The sequence below is a fragment of the Megascapheus bottae genome, chromosome 2 (genome assembly GCF_031878675.1).
Source record: "Megascapheus bottae isolate mThoBot1 chromosome 2, mThoBot2.hap1, whole genome shotgun sequence".
NCBI classification, from domain to species: domain Eukaryota; kingdom Metazoa; phylum Chordata; class Mammalia; order Rodentia; family Geomyidae; genus Megascapheus; species Megascapheus bottae.
The window spans coordinates 15,512,419-15,530,331 of NC_143510.1; the positions used below are offsets into that span (position 1 = coordinate 15,512,419).

The 17,913-nt window shown below is 38.7% G+C and overlaps 1 protein-coding gene across 2 annotated transcripts in view; it reads right to left on the reverse strand.

Moving 5' to 3' along the window:
• The window catches only part of Cacna2d3 (calcium voltage-gated channel auxiliary subunit alpha2delta 3), an 846,818-nt gene that overhangs the window by 38,124 nt on the left and 790,781 nt on the right, over nucleotides 1-17,913 (reverse strand). For both annotated transcript variants that reach the window (XM_090320869.1, XM_090320861.1), the window contains one exon: nucleotides 12,032-12,143. In XM_090320869.1, the coding sequence (XP_090176995.1) occupies nucleotides 12,032-12,143 (112 nt within the window). The remainder of the gene's footprint in view (nucleotides 1-12,031; nucleotides 12,144-17,913) is intronic.

Below are 17,913 nucleotides of genomic sequence, written 5' to 3' on the forward strand. Positions count from 1 at the left end.
GACTCTCAGGTTGCAGGGTAAGTGTGGACCACTTTTCCACCTTTTGGCAACACTTCAACAATTCAAATTCAAGTTCCTAAGATAAGCATATTCCTCCTCTCTTTTTTGAAAGTTTAAAGCCAAGACATTTTTTTTTGTTAGCAACCACAAACACACAGCACTAATTAGGTTGTGCATTGTAAGAGTGAGCGTTGGATTTACTCAATCTTGGCCCCATTCTAAACTTAGTTAAAAAAAAGGGGGGGAGGCAGTCTCAATATTTGACAAATTATTGAAAAAGTCTGTATTTGATGGAGTTTTTTTTCCTATCTAGAAGTCACTCCCATCAAGTTTCTGAGATGTGGAGTAGGAAGAATAACAGGGAGGAGCCTGCTTTCTGCCAGTGCCACATAGGTGAGATAGGAAAAATCAGCAAGGAACAAACCTGACTTAACAGCTCTGCCCATTACCCCTAGCAAGGCACAAAGGTGAGAATGAGAGTAAGAGACAACTCGGGGGAAAACCGAGTCATGGCCCCCTGTCCCTGAAAAGAATTTAACCTTCAGTGCTTTTCTTCCTGTGGAATGGAAAGTTGAATGTTCTACGATAAAGCTGCTCCATTTGAAAAGGCCATTGGCTATATATTTATTTCTCATTTAGACAAGATCAAGGAAAGTATGTTAGGAGGAAATCTATAGAGCAGGAGGTGCAAACAGATTTCAACAAATGCTTGCAGATTAAATATTATAAACTGTGTTTCTTTTCCTTTTATGTTTTTAAGACAAGGTCTCATTAAAGAGCTCAGGCTGGCCTAAAACTTAACGTCCTCATTCCTTAGTCTCTTGTGAGAAGTGATTACAGGTGTGAACCACTATGCCCAGCAAATAATTATTCATTACAATTGTACAATTCTATTATTCATGGCACAGATGTTTTCCTGTGGACGTCTATATCCAATTTGGCTAATAAAGTATCTGATCACCAATGAATATGTATAACTTGGAATTTGGAATTCTAAAATTTATCTGAACCAGGAGCTCAAGTAAATCAAGGAAAGAGCAAAAATTTAGGAGATACTTAATTTGGACAGTCTTGTTGAAGCCAAGTCCTGACCATCTCCCTTTCCTGAATGAAAATGAGTTTTGCCTCTGGACGAAGAAATCTAGGATAGGAGCATGCCTGAAGTTCTGTGGTTTTCCTGAATTCCAGCGTAGATGGGTTGGTGGACTTTGTGCCATAACAGATCTTTTTCATGTATAAAGCAATTCTGCTATGGTAGCGTTGTGCTAAGTATGGGGGTTGTGCATTTTGTTTTGGCCCATGTACAAAACGTAAGTGGAGTCATCACTATGCCCATTGGAGGGATGAGCAAACTGACACCCTCCCTAAACATTCAATAATTGGCTAGTGCAGGGGCCTAGACTGTCATCCAGTGCCTGTTGTGGGATGCATGTGTTTTACGGGAGCTTTGGAGAAATGCTTGCAGGGTGTTTACCCAGAGCAAGATGAGGATGTGTAGTAAGACAGCCACTGACCATGAGACCTCCACAAGAAATCAGTCTTTTATAAGAAAGTAGAATCTCTGAGCTATGGTTCTCTGAACTGTAGTCCAGAAAACAAGCTAACACTGCTTCTGAGCCATTGCATTGGTTCAGCTTAGTGGGCAAATGAAAGTCGTATGGAGAGAGGAGAGGGTGTCTGGCAGTTTGGGGCTTCTAGGAAAGGTAGTGGGGCTATGTATGTATCCTGAAGATACAGACAGACAGCAATGTAATTTTTATGAAAAGTGATGAATGATATTACCAAAAAGAAAAGCACATACTATTCACAAGAACAAAATGAAACAAACTAACAAAAAAAAAGAATTGGTCTTAGATAGAAGCATCTTGTCAGCACTGAAAAGTGACAAGACCTTTAAAGCTCCAGTCTAGAAGAGGTCATGTGAGTTTAAGATTTTGTTTTTTTATTACTTTTATTATTAAACTGTGCGATGTGGTCTTTTACCCAGCAAACTTTTGTGGAATCCTTTCATCTGAAAGACTGTGTATGTTTGGGGGGAGGGGAGTGTTAAGGGGCTGATGTTATCAAGAGGTAAAGGAACATACCAAGAATCATAAAACATTACATTCTTCTTAGATATCCACTTTTTGTAAACTTGTTGACAGTCACAAATGCCCCCCAAATACGGACAGAGTTGTTTTCGATTGCTGTTTGAATAACAGATTAATTTAATAATCAGTGGGGTAGTGAATGACGAAAATTATTGGTTAAGGCAGCCAAACCACCAACCCTAATGACATTCTTATGTAAATTCTTATTTTCTTTTAGGCTCCTGCATTCTTAATAAACCCTATATTTTTGAAAATCCTTTTTTAAACATTGTATACGATCCATCCATGCTATAATATATATCTGTCTGCATTATACACAGATAAATGTCCACTTCGGGAGTTGCCAGTTTGAAAGGTTTCTATTTAGAGCAACTGAGTCACTTCTCTATGTATTTTCCATTAAAAAAAAAACATCTAATGATGTTGGAAACAGCACACAGTGATAGGATGAAGAACAGGAAGGCTTTGTCATTGGCCACCTGCCTGGGTGTCCTGAGATCAAGCAGAATGTTGTGACATCGCCTAAGAGGTAGGCACACTGGGGATAACCCTGAGCATACCAATGGAATGGTGGCCAAAGCTTGTCCCTGAGGGAGGGACATAGCTTTTGGGGACTATTGCACTAGGACTTAACCATTGCTTGTGGAAGAAAGAAATCACTGCCTTGAGACTCATTTGTAATGGACACAGTGTTTTATGTTCCATTGCGGAAGGCGAGATGTTTTTCCATGAAAAAGATCTTAGTGCATAATTTCTAAAATACTATAATTTTCACCAAACTCAGTTTCCAGTTCACTACTAGCCAAATGTTATAGCGCTGTGTTATTTTTGAATGCCACTGCTCCTGACCTGAAGTTACCTACAAAACTGGTCAATTAGTGTCCAGAATAGGGAAGGGAAGGGGAAACAACAAAATGGTGAGAACAAAGGACCAAAGTTGAACCAGTACAGCAGTGATACTCACAAGACAATACATTGGAAATGAACTTTACAACTTGGACGGAGGTTGGGATTGGTTGGGAGGGAAAATGGGAGAAAAAGGAGGGACCAGGATGGGGGCAACTGTGTCAACAAGACAGGTACTTACTTCCTTACATATGTAATTATAACCCCTCTGTACACCACCTTGACAATAAAATTAAATTAAATTAAAAAAAATTAGACTAGAAAAATCTCATTCCTTCTGGGAAAAAGTTAACAAAGTCCCAAAGTAGATGCAAAGCACCGACGTAGATTGGCCCTTCCCACTGCCACCAATTTGTTGGCCAGACACAAAGGTCAAGTAATATCCTTTTCCTCCTTAACAAACTGCATTCCAAGAATGCAAAGCTTACATAAAATGTTAAGTGATTCCTTCACTGGCACTTTTATAAACACCAGATGTATATCCCAGTACATTACATAATGGAGTAATGAAGGGTATAAAGAACTAGGCAAATACAGATTTTACAGGGATCATACCCAAAAGAGAAAGTGGTGCTGTGGTTCAATATGGTAGAGCACTAGCCTTGAGCTGAAGAGCGCAGGAGAGTGCCCAAGCCCAGAGTTCAAGTCCCACAACTGACCAAAACAAGCAAACAAACAAACAAAACACCCAAAGAGAATATAGTGCATCAGTCTAATTTTATATCCTATGTACATTATACCATCGTTAAAAAATATTTTCAGAGTGCTGTACAGAGGGGTGACAGTTATATTAGTAAGGTAGTGAGTACGTTACTTCTCAAACATTCTCACCCCTTCCCATGATTTTCTTCATCAGATTTAGCACAATGAATTTCATGTTAGAAGTTCAAGAAATCGTTGTGAATTAATTTCCCATTCAACTAGTTTCTAATCCTTCACAAAACAAGAGGAGAAGGGAGAGAAACAAATGAGTCTTGCCTCTATTAGGATGTGTGTGTGTGTGTGTGTGTGTGTGTGTGTGTGTGTGTGTGTGTGTGCGTGTGCATGCACAGTGTGTGCATGAGTGCACTGTGGTTGTTGGGGACAGATCTGTGACAAATGGCTGTGACAAATGAGTGATTTCTGCTTTAGGGACCCACCTTGTCACAGTGGTTGCTATCTTCGCTCCCATTATCTGGAATATGATCGTTTTCTTGCCACCTTCAAGCCTTTAGGTTGCTCCACATCAGTGTTAAGAAAGTATCGGTAGGACCAGGAGTTTGGCCTAGTGGTAGAGTGCTTGCTTAGCATGCATGAAGACCCGGGTTTGATTCCTTGGTACCACATACATAGAAAAAACTGGAAGTGGTGCTATGGCTAAAGTGGTAGATTGCTAGCCTTGCAAAAGCTCAAGCTCAAGGAAAGTGCTCAGGCCTTTAGTTCAAGCCCCAGGATTGGCAAAAACAAAAGAAGAAAAAGAAAAAAAAGAGAAAGTATCTGCAGTCCTCTGAAGATTAGGTCTTCTGAAGATCAACAGGATGGTGCCACTTGGTCCTCTTCCTCCCTTCCCTTCTCCCTCATCTCTCCATAGCTTTCCTGATCTTTTCTCTGTCTGGATGTATACATGTTTCTTTCTCTGCCCCCAGTGCTCTTGAATAGGAGCTATTTGTTCCAAGGAGCATTTTGCTTGTCTGCTTTAAGTTAGCCTGCTCAGCTCCTGGGTTCCACTTAACTCCACAAGCACTGTGTGGTAGAACTGCCAGGTGGCTTGTCTACAAATGTCTACAAAGGCCATAAGGGCAGAAATGGTATGTGCCTCCCTCTCGCGTTTAACAGCTGACTCAGAATATTTCCTGAAGTCCTGAGCTATCATTATTTTTTTTCCCCCTAAGCCCATTTTGTTCTCAGACTTAAATCCTCATACATTGCTTTCAAGGTTGTTGATAGATTAGGCTTTATATTTCAGTAAACAAAATGATCATCTCACAGGTTAGAGGTCCAAATGGGCAAAACCAATCTGTGATGCCACAAAACAAGAGGGGTGTGTTATGGTAAGGGGTGAGGGTCACCCTGAGAATGGGGAAGAAGTGGATGGGTGGCTACTGGCAAGCTTATGATATTCTCTCCACTCTCACCCTGAGCCCTGTCAAATAGGATGATGAGTCAAGCTGCAAACTTAGGGTTTGGACACTCTTTTGTCCTAAGTTTATGAAGAGCTGCATGTGGGTAGTTCAGCTAGTCAGCTGTTCAGGAGGTTGCCTTAATAATCCTCATTCTGTTTTACTGGTTTTCTCATGTGTCATGGGATAAGACTCCTCAATTACTCTTCTACATACGATTGCTTATCTTTCCTAAGAGATGCTGGTCACCTGGTCAGTTTCTAGTTGTGATGACTCTAACTAGAGTGTGGTCCAAAAGATGTTGAGCCGTTATACAACTGGTGGTGTCTATTTCATACAGCCACACTCGTTAAATGTTGGTAGACCATGAAAAGGAAAATTCCTATTTCAACAGTATGGGAAGGGGTTAACATTTTGCAAGTATGCATATATGTCATTTATCTTGGTCCACTTGGAATCCCCAACAAAATACGTTAGGCGGGGTAAACTGCTAACAGAAGAACTGAAATGCTCCCGGTTCTGGAGGCAGGCCTCATAGATACAGGGTCTGACAAGGGTTCCCTTCATTTCAGTGATGGCTTCCCCAGCACTGTCTTTACTGGGCAGAAGATACAAACATGCCAACAGCTTTCCTTTAAAAAGTCCTAATCCTAGAAGTGGAGGTGTGGCTCAGATGGTAGAGCATTAGCATTAAGTGGAAAAAGCTAAGAGAGTGTGAGGCTCTGAGTTCCACCTCCACTATGGAGAGAAGAGAGGAGAGGAAGAAGAAAACTAAGAGGGAAGTAGAGGAAGGAGGAGGAAAAGGAAAAGGAGGAAAAAGAGGAGGAAAGAAAAGGAAGAAGAGGGGTATAGAAAGAATGGGGAGAAGGGAAGAGGAGGAAGAAGAGTATCAACAGCAACATAAAATGGGCTGGAGTATGGTTCCATGGTAGAGCATCTGTCTAGTAATCACAAGGCCATGAAAAAGAAAAAAAAATCACAAAATATATGAGTCCTCATCTCATTCATATTATTCGTAACTTCAGGACAATGTTCTGCCTGTTAACACCAGCACGCTGAGGATTAGGCTGTGACTTTGTAATTTAGTGGACATTCACACATACACACACGGCTATTCAGCCCGCTGAATTATGCATGCAGTAACTGTGTCCATTAAGTTCTTACTCTGTTCCAGACATTGTTCTAAAACCACACACCACTTTTCTCTTTTAATTCTTGTGATAGCCCAAGATACACTTACTGCTCTCATTTCTGCAATTCAAGGGAGAAGATGAGTTTCACAGAATTAAGACTTTCCTTGCCAAGGTCACACACTAATTAATGAGTCAGAACTCACACTGCTCTCTGCAGGCCTCAGACTGAGCCACCACCTTTCAGTGCTTTCCTGTGTGGTGCTAGCATATCCCCAGTGGGGAAGAGTAAACTGTGACATGGCAGAGTGAGCAAATATGCAAGCCATGCGCTGTGAAGGAACAGACACATTGAATAGCACAGGAAACCCAAACAAACATGTTTAAATACAGGGAACTTACAAGGGGAGGGGGGAACGGTACAGAGAGCCAACTTGCACATTTACAGTTAAGTGTAAAAAAGCTGATAATCTGGCCCTGTCAAAGGCTCTGAACAGGAAAACCAATACTGCCCTTGAGAAATCAGACTTTTAGCCTACACTATACACTGCTTGGGGGAAATATTTACTATAATTATATGGTACAGACTCTCCTAAATTAAAAAAAAAACTTACATAATAGTTATTCCTAGGAAGTCACTGCTAATAGGATGTATTAGAGAAGTCCAAAAGCAAATCTACTGTAAAAAGAAATTCGCGCTCTATGCTGCTTTCACAGAAATAATAATTAATAGTAAAGATCACTTCCTAGTAAAAAGCAAACAATTATGTGAGCAAACATTCTACCATTACAGTAAGTAGACAGAAATAAAAGATCATTATCCTTAAACTCAAACTACTTGAACCATCAAAAAAGGCTATTATAATTTAGTGTAGAGGTCTAAGATGGATGGGTAATAGAAATGCCTATTTGCAAACGAAGCAAATAAAATGTTTAGGAAGTCATCTATACTGGAAAGTAATCAGATATTTTAAGCAGCAGAACAAAAGGAAACTAGTGAGTTTGAACATATTAAACCGAATAAAGCACATAAACAAATAAATCTGTATCACTTCAGTGAAACATCAGATTACAGAAGGCGAACAGTATAAGTCCATCGGAGAAAGGGAAAGCCAAGCTACTTACGAAGATGCAAAGTTTAAAGTCAGTAGGCAATGAAGGAATGCCTTCAGAATATTCAATTTAAATTCTGGCCAGTGAAATCATCACCGCAGAGTACATATAAAATCAAGTAAGGTATTTTAGCTAGGGAAGGAGGAAGTTTACCACTGCCAAATAATTCCTGATAAAATTTCTAGTTTCAAAAAATCCATTTTTTCTTTTTTAGCAATGGTGAGTACAGCCATTTGGCAACAGTAATTTAGCATATTCAGCAGCAGGAACAAGGAAATAGTTCTGTACTAAAATGAAAATGCTAAAATACCTGAATGCAATGGAAATCAATCCAAGTTAGAGGATTTTAAGTTTTGGTTTGTTTTGGAGCAAGGAAGATGCTCTTCCAATAGGAACATGTTAAACTTTTAAAAAAAAAGTAAGAAGGGGAGACCAGGAGTTTGGCATAGTGGCAGAGTGCTTGCCTAGGGTTCAATTCCTTGGTACCACATACATAGAAAAAGCTGGAAGTGGTGCTGTGGCTCAAGTGGTAGAGTTCTAGCCTTGAGAAAGCCCAAGGACAGTGCTCAGGCCATGAGTTCAAAGCCAAGGACTAGCAAAAAAATAAAATAAAATAAAATAAATAAGTAAAAATAAATAGGTAAGAGGGTAGCTACTAAGAGGATTCAGGTGATACTTTGCATAAAAGTAAAAAGTAGGGAAAACACTGCAAATTCAGATGGAAGGCAAAACATAACACAAAGTTGAGAAAATAGAGAAAAAGAAGAACAAGCAAAGGAAAAAAGGACATTGGAAGCAAAAGATATAAACTGATGGTAGAAATCCAAACTTATCAGTAAGTGCGAGAAATTTTAAAAGAGACAATTAAAAATTCAAAGCCAGCATTATCCAGCAAAATCCTAATGTATGGGCAACAAAAGAGAGGAAAGGGAAAATATAGCTAGGACATGTTTCCTGAGAAAGAGCAATCAGCAAACTGAACAAATGAAAGGGAGCACAGCACTTCGTGTGTAAGGAGGGTAATTAACATGGGGATGACAGCGATTGTTTATTAGGAAGATTAACGCTCCTCACAGGGATTAACCTGGGAGCACAAGTACAAAATACAGAAAGCAGCAGAAGTGGGTCTCAGGGAAAAACAATCTTTTAGCCATGGCTTGGATAAAAGATGACATGGAAACTAGAAACCTCTCCTGCCACCAAAAAGAAAACAAGAAAAAGAAAAAGGGCAAGAAAGTTTGAACTGAATCAAGACACTTGGTTCAATAGATAAATATTGGTTCCTGTACCCTGCTATTACAGAGCACGACCGGCTTTCAAAAGTCGTGTGGACAAGTAGTATAATACGAAGCAACTTTCCACACATAGTTAAAAGTATCTAGGCATCAGTCATAAAACAAAAAGATAGCTACTGCACTAGGAAACTGAAAACATTATTTAAACCTTTACAGATCAAAAATGTTTTAAAGTTAGAAAATTGTTAGAACCAGTTACTAGTGAAAGCTTGTATATTAAGTTGATGGAGATAAACTAGAGCAAAGAAACATACATACATAGGCAAGCTGAACATCAAACACAAATGTCCAAAAAGAAAACAGTAAACTCAAAGCATAGAAGACAAAACAAACATATCTCTGGCAGTCTGCAAAGGAAGAGAGAATTGGCAAGAGAGGCAGGAAGACAGAGACTAGGATAAGTTTGGAAGGGGCAATGTAGTAAACATTTTCTGAAACAAATTATAAGGAAGAATTTTTAAAGTTTTCACCGTAAAGAAATTATAAATATTAGAGAAACAGACATGTTTATCCTAGTTTGAATATTATACAGTTGGTACCAGTATCAAAATATCATATGGTACCCTAAAATATGTGCAATTTTTGTATATCATTAAAATTAATTTTTAAAGAAAAGGGGACAAAATCACAAATATGGTAGCTTTTCAATAAAAAATGAATGATATTTATAAATGTATTCAAGAAACCTGAAAAGTGAGTTAAAATAAACAATATTGCAAAAAAAGTAATCACTGCACTCATTAAAAAAAAAAGAAATAGAAAGCAAAGAGACCTCTAACCTCAAAAGAAACAGAGTCAATATTGATAAGTTATAAACTCCTGACTCTTGGCCTGAGGGAATTGTACGGATTCTACCACACCTACAAGAAACATATAGTATACCTTAAAATAAATGCTTCAGATATTACAGAATGAAAGTCTACATGTGATTTTTGTCACAATTAAAAGCTCTTAATAGAAAAGACAAGTGATAATGTAAGAGAGGAAATGTACCATTTTAACCATACATATATAATTTTATGACATAATATGACCAAAATGAATTTACCAATATGTATTTGATTTTTGTTGTTAAAACAAAAAGTTTTAATCTGGGAAATCAAGTATGATTCACCTATCCAACTTTGAAGAGCCTTACGAGGCTACACATACTCACACAGTCATGTATTTCATAGTGAGATGTTGTCACATGGTGATTTCATTACTGAGCATCACTGTATACATGTAGATAAAAATCAAGGGGCAGTATAATCTTATGGAACCATAACCACATGGGTGATGATGAAAATGTCCTCATGCAATGCATGATTGTATATGTGTGTGAAATAGCATCTATTTTAAATTGTGAAGTGTGTATACTTAATCATAAAATGTGTACATTAATCAGTGTAAGAACATATTATAACTTGAAATAATTATTGTGAAAATAAATATACAAATAGTTTTTTCATAAAATCTAGCATCAATCCAGGCTTCAAATACTAACCACTGCAACAAAAACTCTTACAGAAGTTTTCTGTAAGTGAATGAATGATTAACAAGATTCCATTGCAGTTCTAGAAACAAATAATAGAAACAGCTGCATAATCTCACTGTACTGTACACTTAAAATGACTAAAGTGGTAGGTTTTACACTATTTAAATTTTGCTACAATTAAATAAAATTAATACATACATGTTATTATTAACAATTATTTAAATAGTCATGTTTAACTTACTGTATCTATTCAGTAACATAGCATGCCACATGCAAAAAAACCCCATAAAACAGTAAGTATGGAGATTAGAAAGGAAAAATTTCACAAATACCATAATGTCTTATGCAAGAAGTCAAAGATATTAGATCTAAGCTAGTAGACCTAAAGCATTTATTCATCTGTTGGCTAGAAGGCATTTAATACAGAAGGAACAGTGATTTTTCTCACATACTTGTGTAGCATATTACAAAACTACATCTAAATTTACCCTCTTAAAGAATGTAAGCTGTCCAGGTATAAAATTATAGGTGAGTGAGATCCAAGGAAATGTACATATAAATAGGTTTGTGAATGGGAATGTCCAGTATTATTTTTTAAAATAGCAATTATTTTCAAAGTAGTCTATACATAATGAAAACCATAGAATTTTAATGAAAACCTTTGCAGAATTCATGGGTATTAATAAGCTGACTCCAAAATATGAAATAATAAAGAGCCAAAGATTAGCAACACAACTTAGAAAAACAAAAACTATGGTAAGGCTATGTGGCCTCATATTGTCATATTACAAAACTGTAACAACTAACAATTTTTGATACGATATTGACATAAGTTTTGACAAACCATAAACTCAGGAGACAGATTTACACAGAAATGGGTTAGAGATATCATTATAAAATGATTGGAAGTTAAAACTACTCAATAAAAGGCACAAATATACAAGGCCCTAAAATATACAAGGCCTTAGGTTTGATCCCAAACATTACCCCTCTTCCAAAACGTACAAGACAATTATTTCAAAAAAGGACTACATCAAAATCCTATCTCATATCACTCCCGCAATGTATTAAAGTACTCAGAATAAAAGGAGTGGCACTGACCAAGATATGCTGTATTCATAAACTCCTTTGTTAAATGGATACTCCTTTGTATAACTATTTAAAGATAATAAAAAATGTTTTAAAAGTCTAAGGCTGAATCGTTATTATTACAGCAGAGAATAATTTCTTAAGCAAGAAATGAAATGTGCAAATCAAGAAATAAATTCCACTATAGTAAAAAACTTAAATGCATCAAAATATACACAAAATATGAAGAAAACATATAAATAATACAATGTGTCTAATTATAAAGAAATAGTATCCAAAACACAGAACACCCAAATCTGTAAGAACAGATCAAATTACTCCAACAGGGAACTGCCCACTGGAAAGGAGGAGGTCAGAAACCGCAAGATGGCCAACAAAACCAATAGAAGACACTATCATGTTAGTAAACAGGGAAAAGCACATCAGACCACAGAGGAAACAAACCATTTCCAAGACTAGGGATGAGGCTGCAGCTGAAACCTCAGTGCCTAAAGATACCTGATAACTCACAGCTGAAATGACCAGGTATTGCCTGGAAAAGTACCAGTTAAGGCTTTCTCCACATCACCACGCCAGCAATCGATGTTCTGAAATGTCGGTCACCTGTTTTTAATGCTTCTGAACCAACCCCGGACACACATAACAATAACAAATGGTGCTTCTCCCAAGCTGCTAGAAATACACCTTCCTGCAGGAGGGCAGCCAGCTTTGCCCCTCTCAGTGTCACTGTGTGTACCATGGCTGCCCATCCAGATGCTTTTACGCTAAGCAGAAAAGTAAGTGTGTGTGTGTGTGTGGCAGAGCAGGGAAAGTGGAGCTGAGTATGGCTTACTTGGTACAGTCTTCACATGCAATGTTCCCCGTGGTCTCCTTGATAGTGCGCTCAGAGACAAAGGCAGGGTATTCTGTATCACAAGGCTCCAGTGTCTGTTTCAGTTTCTGGGCTAGAAGAATAAAGGGGAACAACAACAAAAGAAAATGGGTGAAGGATGCGTTCACAGGCTCTGTGTTGTGCCCAGCAGCTCACCGCAACTCAGAGCACAGTTCTGCTTCTGCTGCTCTGTGATTTTTCTAGGCACAGCATAAAGCATTATTTTCTAATTAGTCAAGTGATTTCATCTGCCAAGCAACTCTATAAGCTATAATTCCTGAAGCAGTTGTGTTGGCTTGATCAGCTATCATTTATGAATCATAAGAATTCTGGTTTTTTTGGAACTTCAGTCATGGGGTCTCTGGCCTCAGACTCTCAAATGTAGCAGCCACGCATGTGGACATCTGAACACATGTATAAAAGCTATGGTGTATTATTCAAGGTGAGACAAAGGTCATGATACAATCGCATGGTTTTATTATAGAAAGTGCATTGAAATGAGAAATAATAAGATACATAATGACTTTGAAGCCCAGCCATGACCCAAATCTGACTGCTTATGAAGTTCCTTGTCCACCCACAGCCATGTCAGTTTCAAAGCACTAAATAACCCTGGTGCATGGATGGGCACATAGTAGGTAGGCACACTGTAAAGACCTGGTAGTTATTTAAATCATCGGAAACAACTTACACCCAGTGAATAGGATCCAAAATGTCTGAGTTTTCTTATTTGTAGACTACAAGATTAAGAGGTCTTCTCTCTGAAGTTGATGTGAGGAATGAAACAGTGTGTGTGTGTGGGGGGCGAAATTTGCTATAGTACCTGGAACACAGTACATGCTAAGTACGCTCAGATAATAGTGAGAGCCAGGACAGAAAGAGCGTGAGCCCTGGATCCTGTGCTGAGGGCCATGATGGGGACAAATGCTCCAGCACAGTGGGTGAGATGAGGGTAAGTTGGAAGCCCCCCTCACTCCACCCCTTCTTGGTAGCCCTTGGTATTTGTGCCTGTGAGACGGGAACACCACTTGGGAAGTCTGCTTGCTAATATTTCCTCAACAGAATGCTTGGAGGTTTCCAATATACACACACTCTACAAAGTGTATGGATGTCTACATAGAAATATGTGAGTTAGGTTTGCCATTTCCAAACAATAGGATTTTAATACAATGATGTGTGACCGTAACTTTGGAAATTACATTCCGGATAGCTCTAGTTGGATGTCAGAAGCATGGTAAGTTATCTGTCCTGGATGGACATACTTTGACAGTTCCTTCTGCGTGACTGACCACTGGTTAGCAATTAGATTATGGTTCGGTGATCGATAATGCACATTTGCAGCATTTATATCCTAACATCATCATTTCTTATGGCTAGGCTGTTTCACTGAGCTTTCCTTAATTGGAGAAAATTGTTTGGTGCTGGAATATAATACAATTTTTCCTAGTGTCGCCAGAGCATGAGACTTCAAGAATGGGTCAATGGTATCAAGGAGAGATGCCTACCTTCACCTCAAATGGGATGGGATACGCAGACGATGTGTATCTCCTAACAGAGCAAAGCACACGTCCATGCACACACATGCACGTACATACTGATTGCATAAGATGCCGGACACTGGGCTAAGTAGGAACCATCTGATCATGGATTCTCCTACAGGTGAGCTGCTAGCCTTTCCACCCATCGCTGTCCTCATTTGGAAGTGAGTGCTATTTAAGTGTAAGCTGTTGCTGCTCTGTGAGTTTTATCTTTCCTTCTCCTGTCTTTTCCAGCCATTTCTTTTTTGGGTAGTAATTTCAAGGAGATGGCTGTCTCTCTAGTTCCATTGGTTATAAGGATCTAGCAGCCAGTATTGTCCTAGAGGCCCAGATCCGTCTCCAGTCTGGAGCAGTGCTGTTCCTGCAGAAGGGCCATCAAGCCAACGATGCTCTCATATGTTGCTTTATGAGTGAGTAGACAAAGAGAGGAGCCCTAGTCACATGGCAAATTACCATCCTCTCCGGTGACAGGTAGCATCATCTCTGAGGCCCAGGTGACAACTCAGAGGGACATTTAGTGGGGACCTCATTTTCCCAGATCTCACTCTATGTCTGTTCTGTGAGGAGGCATTTTTACCCCCCTCCTTTTTTTTTTTTGACAGTCCTGGGCTTGAGCTCAGGGCCTAAGCACTGTCCTTGGGCTTTCTCAAGGCTAGAGCTCTATCACTTCAGCCACAGCACAATTTCTGGCTTTTTTCTGTATGTGATACCGAGGAATCGAACCCAGTCTTCATGCGTGCTAGGCAAGCATTCTGCCACAAGGCTAAACTCCTGGCCCTATCCCCCCCCTTTTTTTTAAATATACAAAAGCTAACTCTTTACTTTGAACCAATCTCAAACTCATGAAAAAGCTCAGGACATTTTTAGATGCATGAAATTCTAAGAGCTCAGAAGTCCCGAGTCACTTAAGCTGTCAACACGATGCCCCTAAATATTTTTTTTTCTTTTTGAATGAGTATTCATCAATGCAGGAGAGTTTCATTGTGATCATTTCCTAGGTGTCTTCAGTGTACTATGAGCAAGCTCTCCTCCGGTGTCTTCCTTAGCCACCATTCCTCTTTCCTTTTTAAAGTTGTTGGGTAGGTTTCATTATGCTATTTTCATATGTATGTGTGTACTTTGATCCTCTTTATTCCTCAATATCTTTCCTTTCCCTTCTCCCTTGCAGCTGATCCCCCCAGAATCCCTTCTACACGTAAGTCTCATCATTAGTACTATCCAACCCTTATTTGAAGTCTAGATTCTACATGTGAGAAAGACCATATGATACTTGACTTTTTGAACCTGGTATATCATGTTCCATGTTCCACTCATTTTTATGAAAATAGTATAACTAATTTTCATTATGGCTGGTGGTGTACACCATGTTTTTTAAAATCCATTCATCTGTTGGGTACCTTAACTTCTTTTCTTTTTTTTCTTTTTAACTTGGGAAAGGTGAAATTAAAACCTAATTGGATTTGGCTACAATTGGATAACCTTCTCTCTGTTGTTATTTTTGTAATCTCTTTGTATGGAGAGCAATTCTAATTTTGAATTTAAGAAGTTCCTTTTTATATTTAAAGAACTTTATATTTCAAAAAATGAATTAAAGTGAAATGAAGGTTTACCACACAAAGTCATAGATTATAATTACATATGCACATGTAAATAGCATATAAAAATCTATATACAGTAGAAGCTACATTATGGGATTTCTGTGTGTCAGATGCTGTTCTGCTTTACATGTATTAATTTATTAAATAATAAAATATGGTGAGATTAAAAAATAAACTAAGAGCAATTTTTATTTCTGTCTGCAGACAGTTTGGTGGAGGCAAGAGGATGAAAAAAACTGCCACAACATCTTCACAGAGTATATAGCAAAGGGAAGATTTAAACTGGAGCTATTTATTTGTAGTACATATGTTTCACTGCTTTGCGGAGGTTGGGCCAATGAAAAGAAGAAAGAAAATGTCTTTGGGGCAAACTGAGGCAACACAGACACACACACACACACACACACACACACACACACACACACACACACGATTTAAATAATCCTGATCTAATTGCCTGGGTCCAGTTTCAGTGGAATGAGTCCAATTCTTTCTATGGCAAAACTCATTTGGCCATGATGCTTTCTGGAAATGAAATTCTTTTTCCTTTGACAATCGTAGGGTACCCGTGCTGATGTGGTGATAAATGTTGAGTCTATTTACAGCATGACTACAGATTGACTGGAAGTTATTTGATGTACTTTTGGGGAAATGTACAAATTATATAAAACCATGATTATACGGGATTTAAATAATATGGGCCTTTCTTTATCTAGAGTACTACAGAAAACACTCTACATATTTTACAGGCACTACTGTTCTGTCCATCTGTGACACTTCAAACCAATAGCCAAATTTGCCACCAGTCTGTTGCAACTATTTAATTCTGGGCATTCAAAACTCACACACCTGCAAAAGTATAGATATAAAGTACGGTGCTCTGCTAGACCAGTTCTCTCTGTCTCCAGAAAGAACTGAAAGGTAAAAGAGTATCTGAAGTCTCACAGGGAGTGATACATTGTATACTTTTCTTTTGTTTATCTGGTGCTGGGGCTTGAACTGTTGGATCTTATTTATGCAATACATATTCCACCACTAAGCTATACCCTCAGACTACTGCCATCAGTACCTAAACAGCAAACAACCAAACCGTTTGTCGCCAATACTCTCTAAGCACTTGCTACACATTCAACACTGAACTGGGCCCTCTGTGTGTGTGTGTGTGTGTGTGTGTGTGTGTGTGTGTGTGTGTGTGTGTGTGAATGACTCCTCATCACTGCACGGTGAGTAAGGTTCCGAGAACTTAAAGTCACACTGCTGTGAGTGGTAGAGTCCAGATGTGAACCTGGGCAGTCACATCTGGAAGCTAACAGTCTGTACCATCTCACCATTCTGCTTCCTTCCCTGGCGATGGTCATCGAAAGCAGAGGTCGCCATGACCTGCACTCACGGTGAAACATCCAATAGAGCATCCACACAATTGAATTTCTTTAATTTCCCCTTAGCAACAAATGTCCCTAATGAGAATTACTGACTTGGGTTCACAGCAATTATGTGCAGACAATCGGGAGTGAATAGATCTGACATCTGAAAAGCCTTCCTCTTTTTTTTGTCTCTGTGAATGCATCCCCATTCACGACGACGACGGGGTGCCAGCAAGTTCCCATTCCCTTTGTACAACTTCACAAAATGATACCTTTGTGATAATCAAGCAGAAATGGTCCCCTTCATTAAGGAAACAAAGCAGATAAACAGTGTAATTATGGATTCCATTTTTAGCTGAAACAAAGATGTATGTCTCAGTTCAGGGTTTTTATCTAGTGAGGGAATGGTAGATTTAGGGTGAGGAGAGCTTGCAAGTGAATATGATGTTGAAACTTTTTCACTCTACACTGGTTTATGATTTATGTTTCCTTTAAATAAGACATCAGTGAAAGCAGGCCTGTGAATGTTACCTTACTTCCATCTACCCTGATTTTCTATCCTATTCCTGCCCTATAGCTGTGGGTCTAAATGGTAATTCTTGTATAATCTCCAGCTCAACATCTAGGCTCAAGGAAAGGAAGCTATGACTCTAATCAATACCCAGGTGGAAGGCATGTTTTGGTTTAGGTTGGAGTTTTTATCCACCTGCCTACAGATACCACATAGCTATAATCTATGAAGCTAAGCATCCACCTATCTGTATAGATTAGAATCCATGACTAGCTTTCTCTGAAGTATCCATTAGTGCTCAACTCTCTGGTACGTTGAAGGGAGTTGATGATAATTTGAAAGGGATTGCCAGTTTTCTGGAAATGCCAAACCCTTCTCAATCAATATACCACATGGCAGTAATGTTAACTATCGGACAAGGGCATTTTATAGTCTATGGGAAGAAGTTCTCACAATATGACAGTGGAGTGAGGTAGCCTTTGGAATTATCTGTTAGGAAGCTATTAAGACCCTTATGCTACAAAAGAGAAAGCATCACAATAGCCCTTTTCAGCAACTAATATTTAGACAAGTATTGGACTAGCTATTGTGGGGTGAAAATAATCCAAAATTCATGCAAAGTACCCTTCTCACTCTTCTGCACTATAGTACAAACAAAGGCATTGTGGATTGCAGCATATTTAACAGAATCTCTGACCTCTATTCACTAGATGCCAGTAGCAAGTTATAAATCAAAATGAAAGTGTGAGGAGAGGTCTAAGGTGGCAAAAAAGAAAAGCACCTTAAATAAATAGGACAAATGGAGTATTTTGTCCATACCTTAAGACTTTGT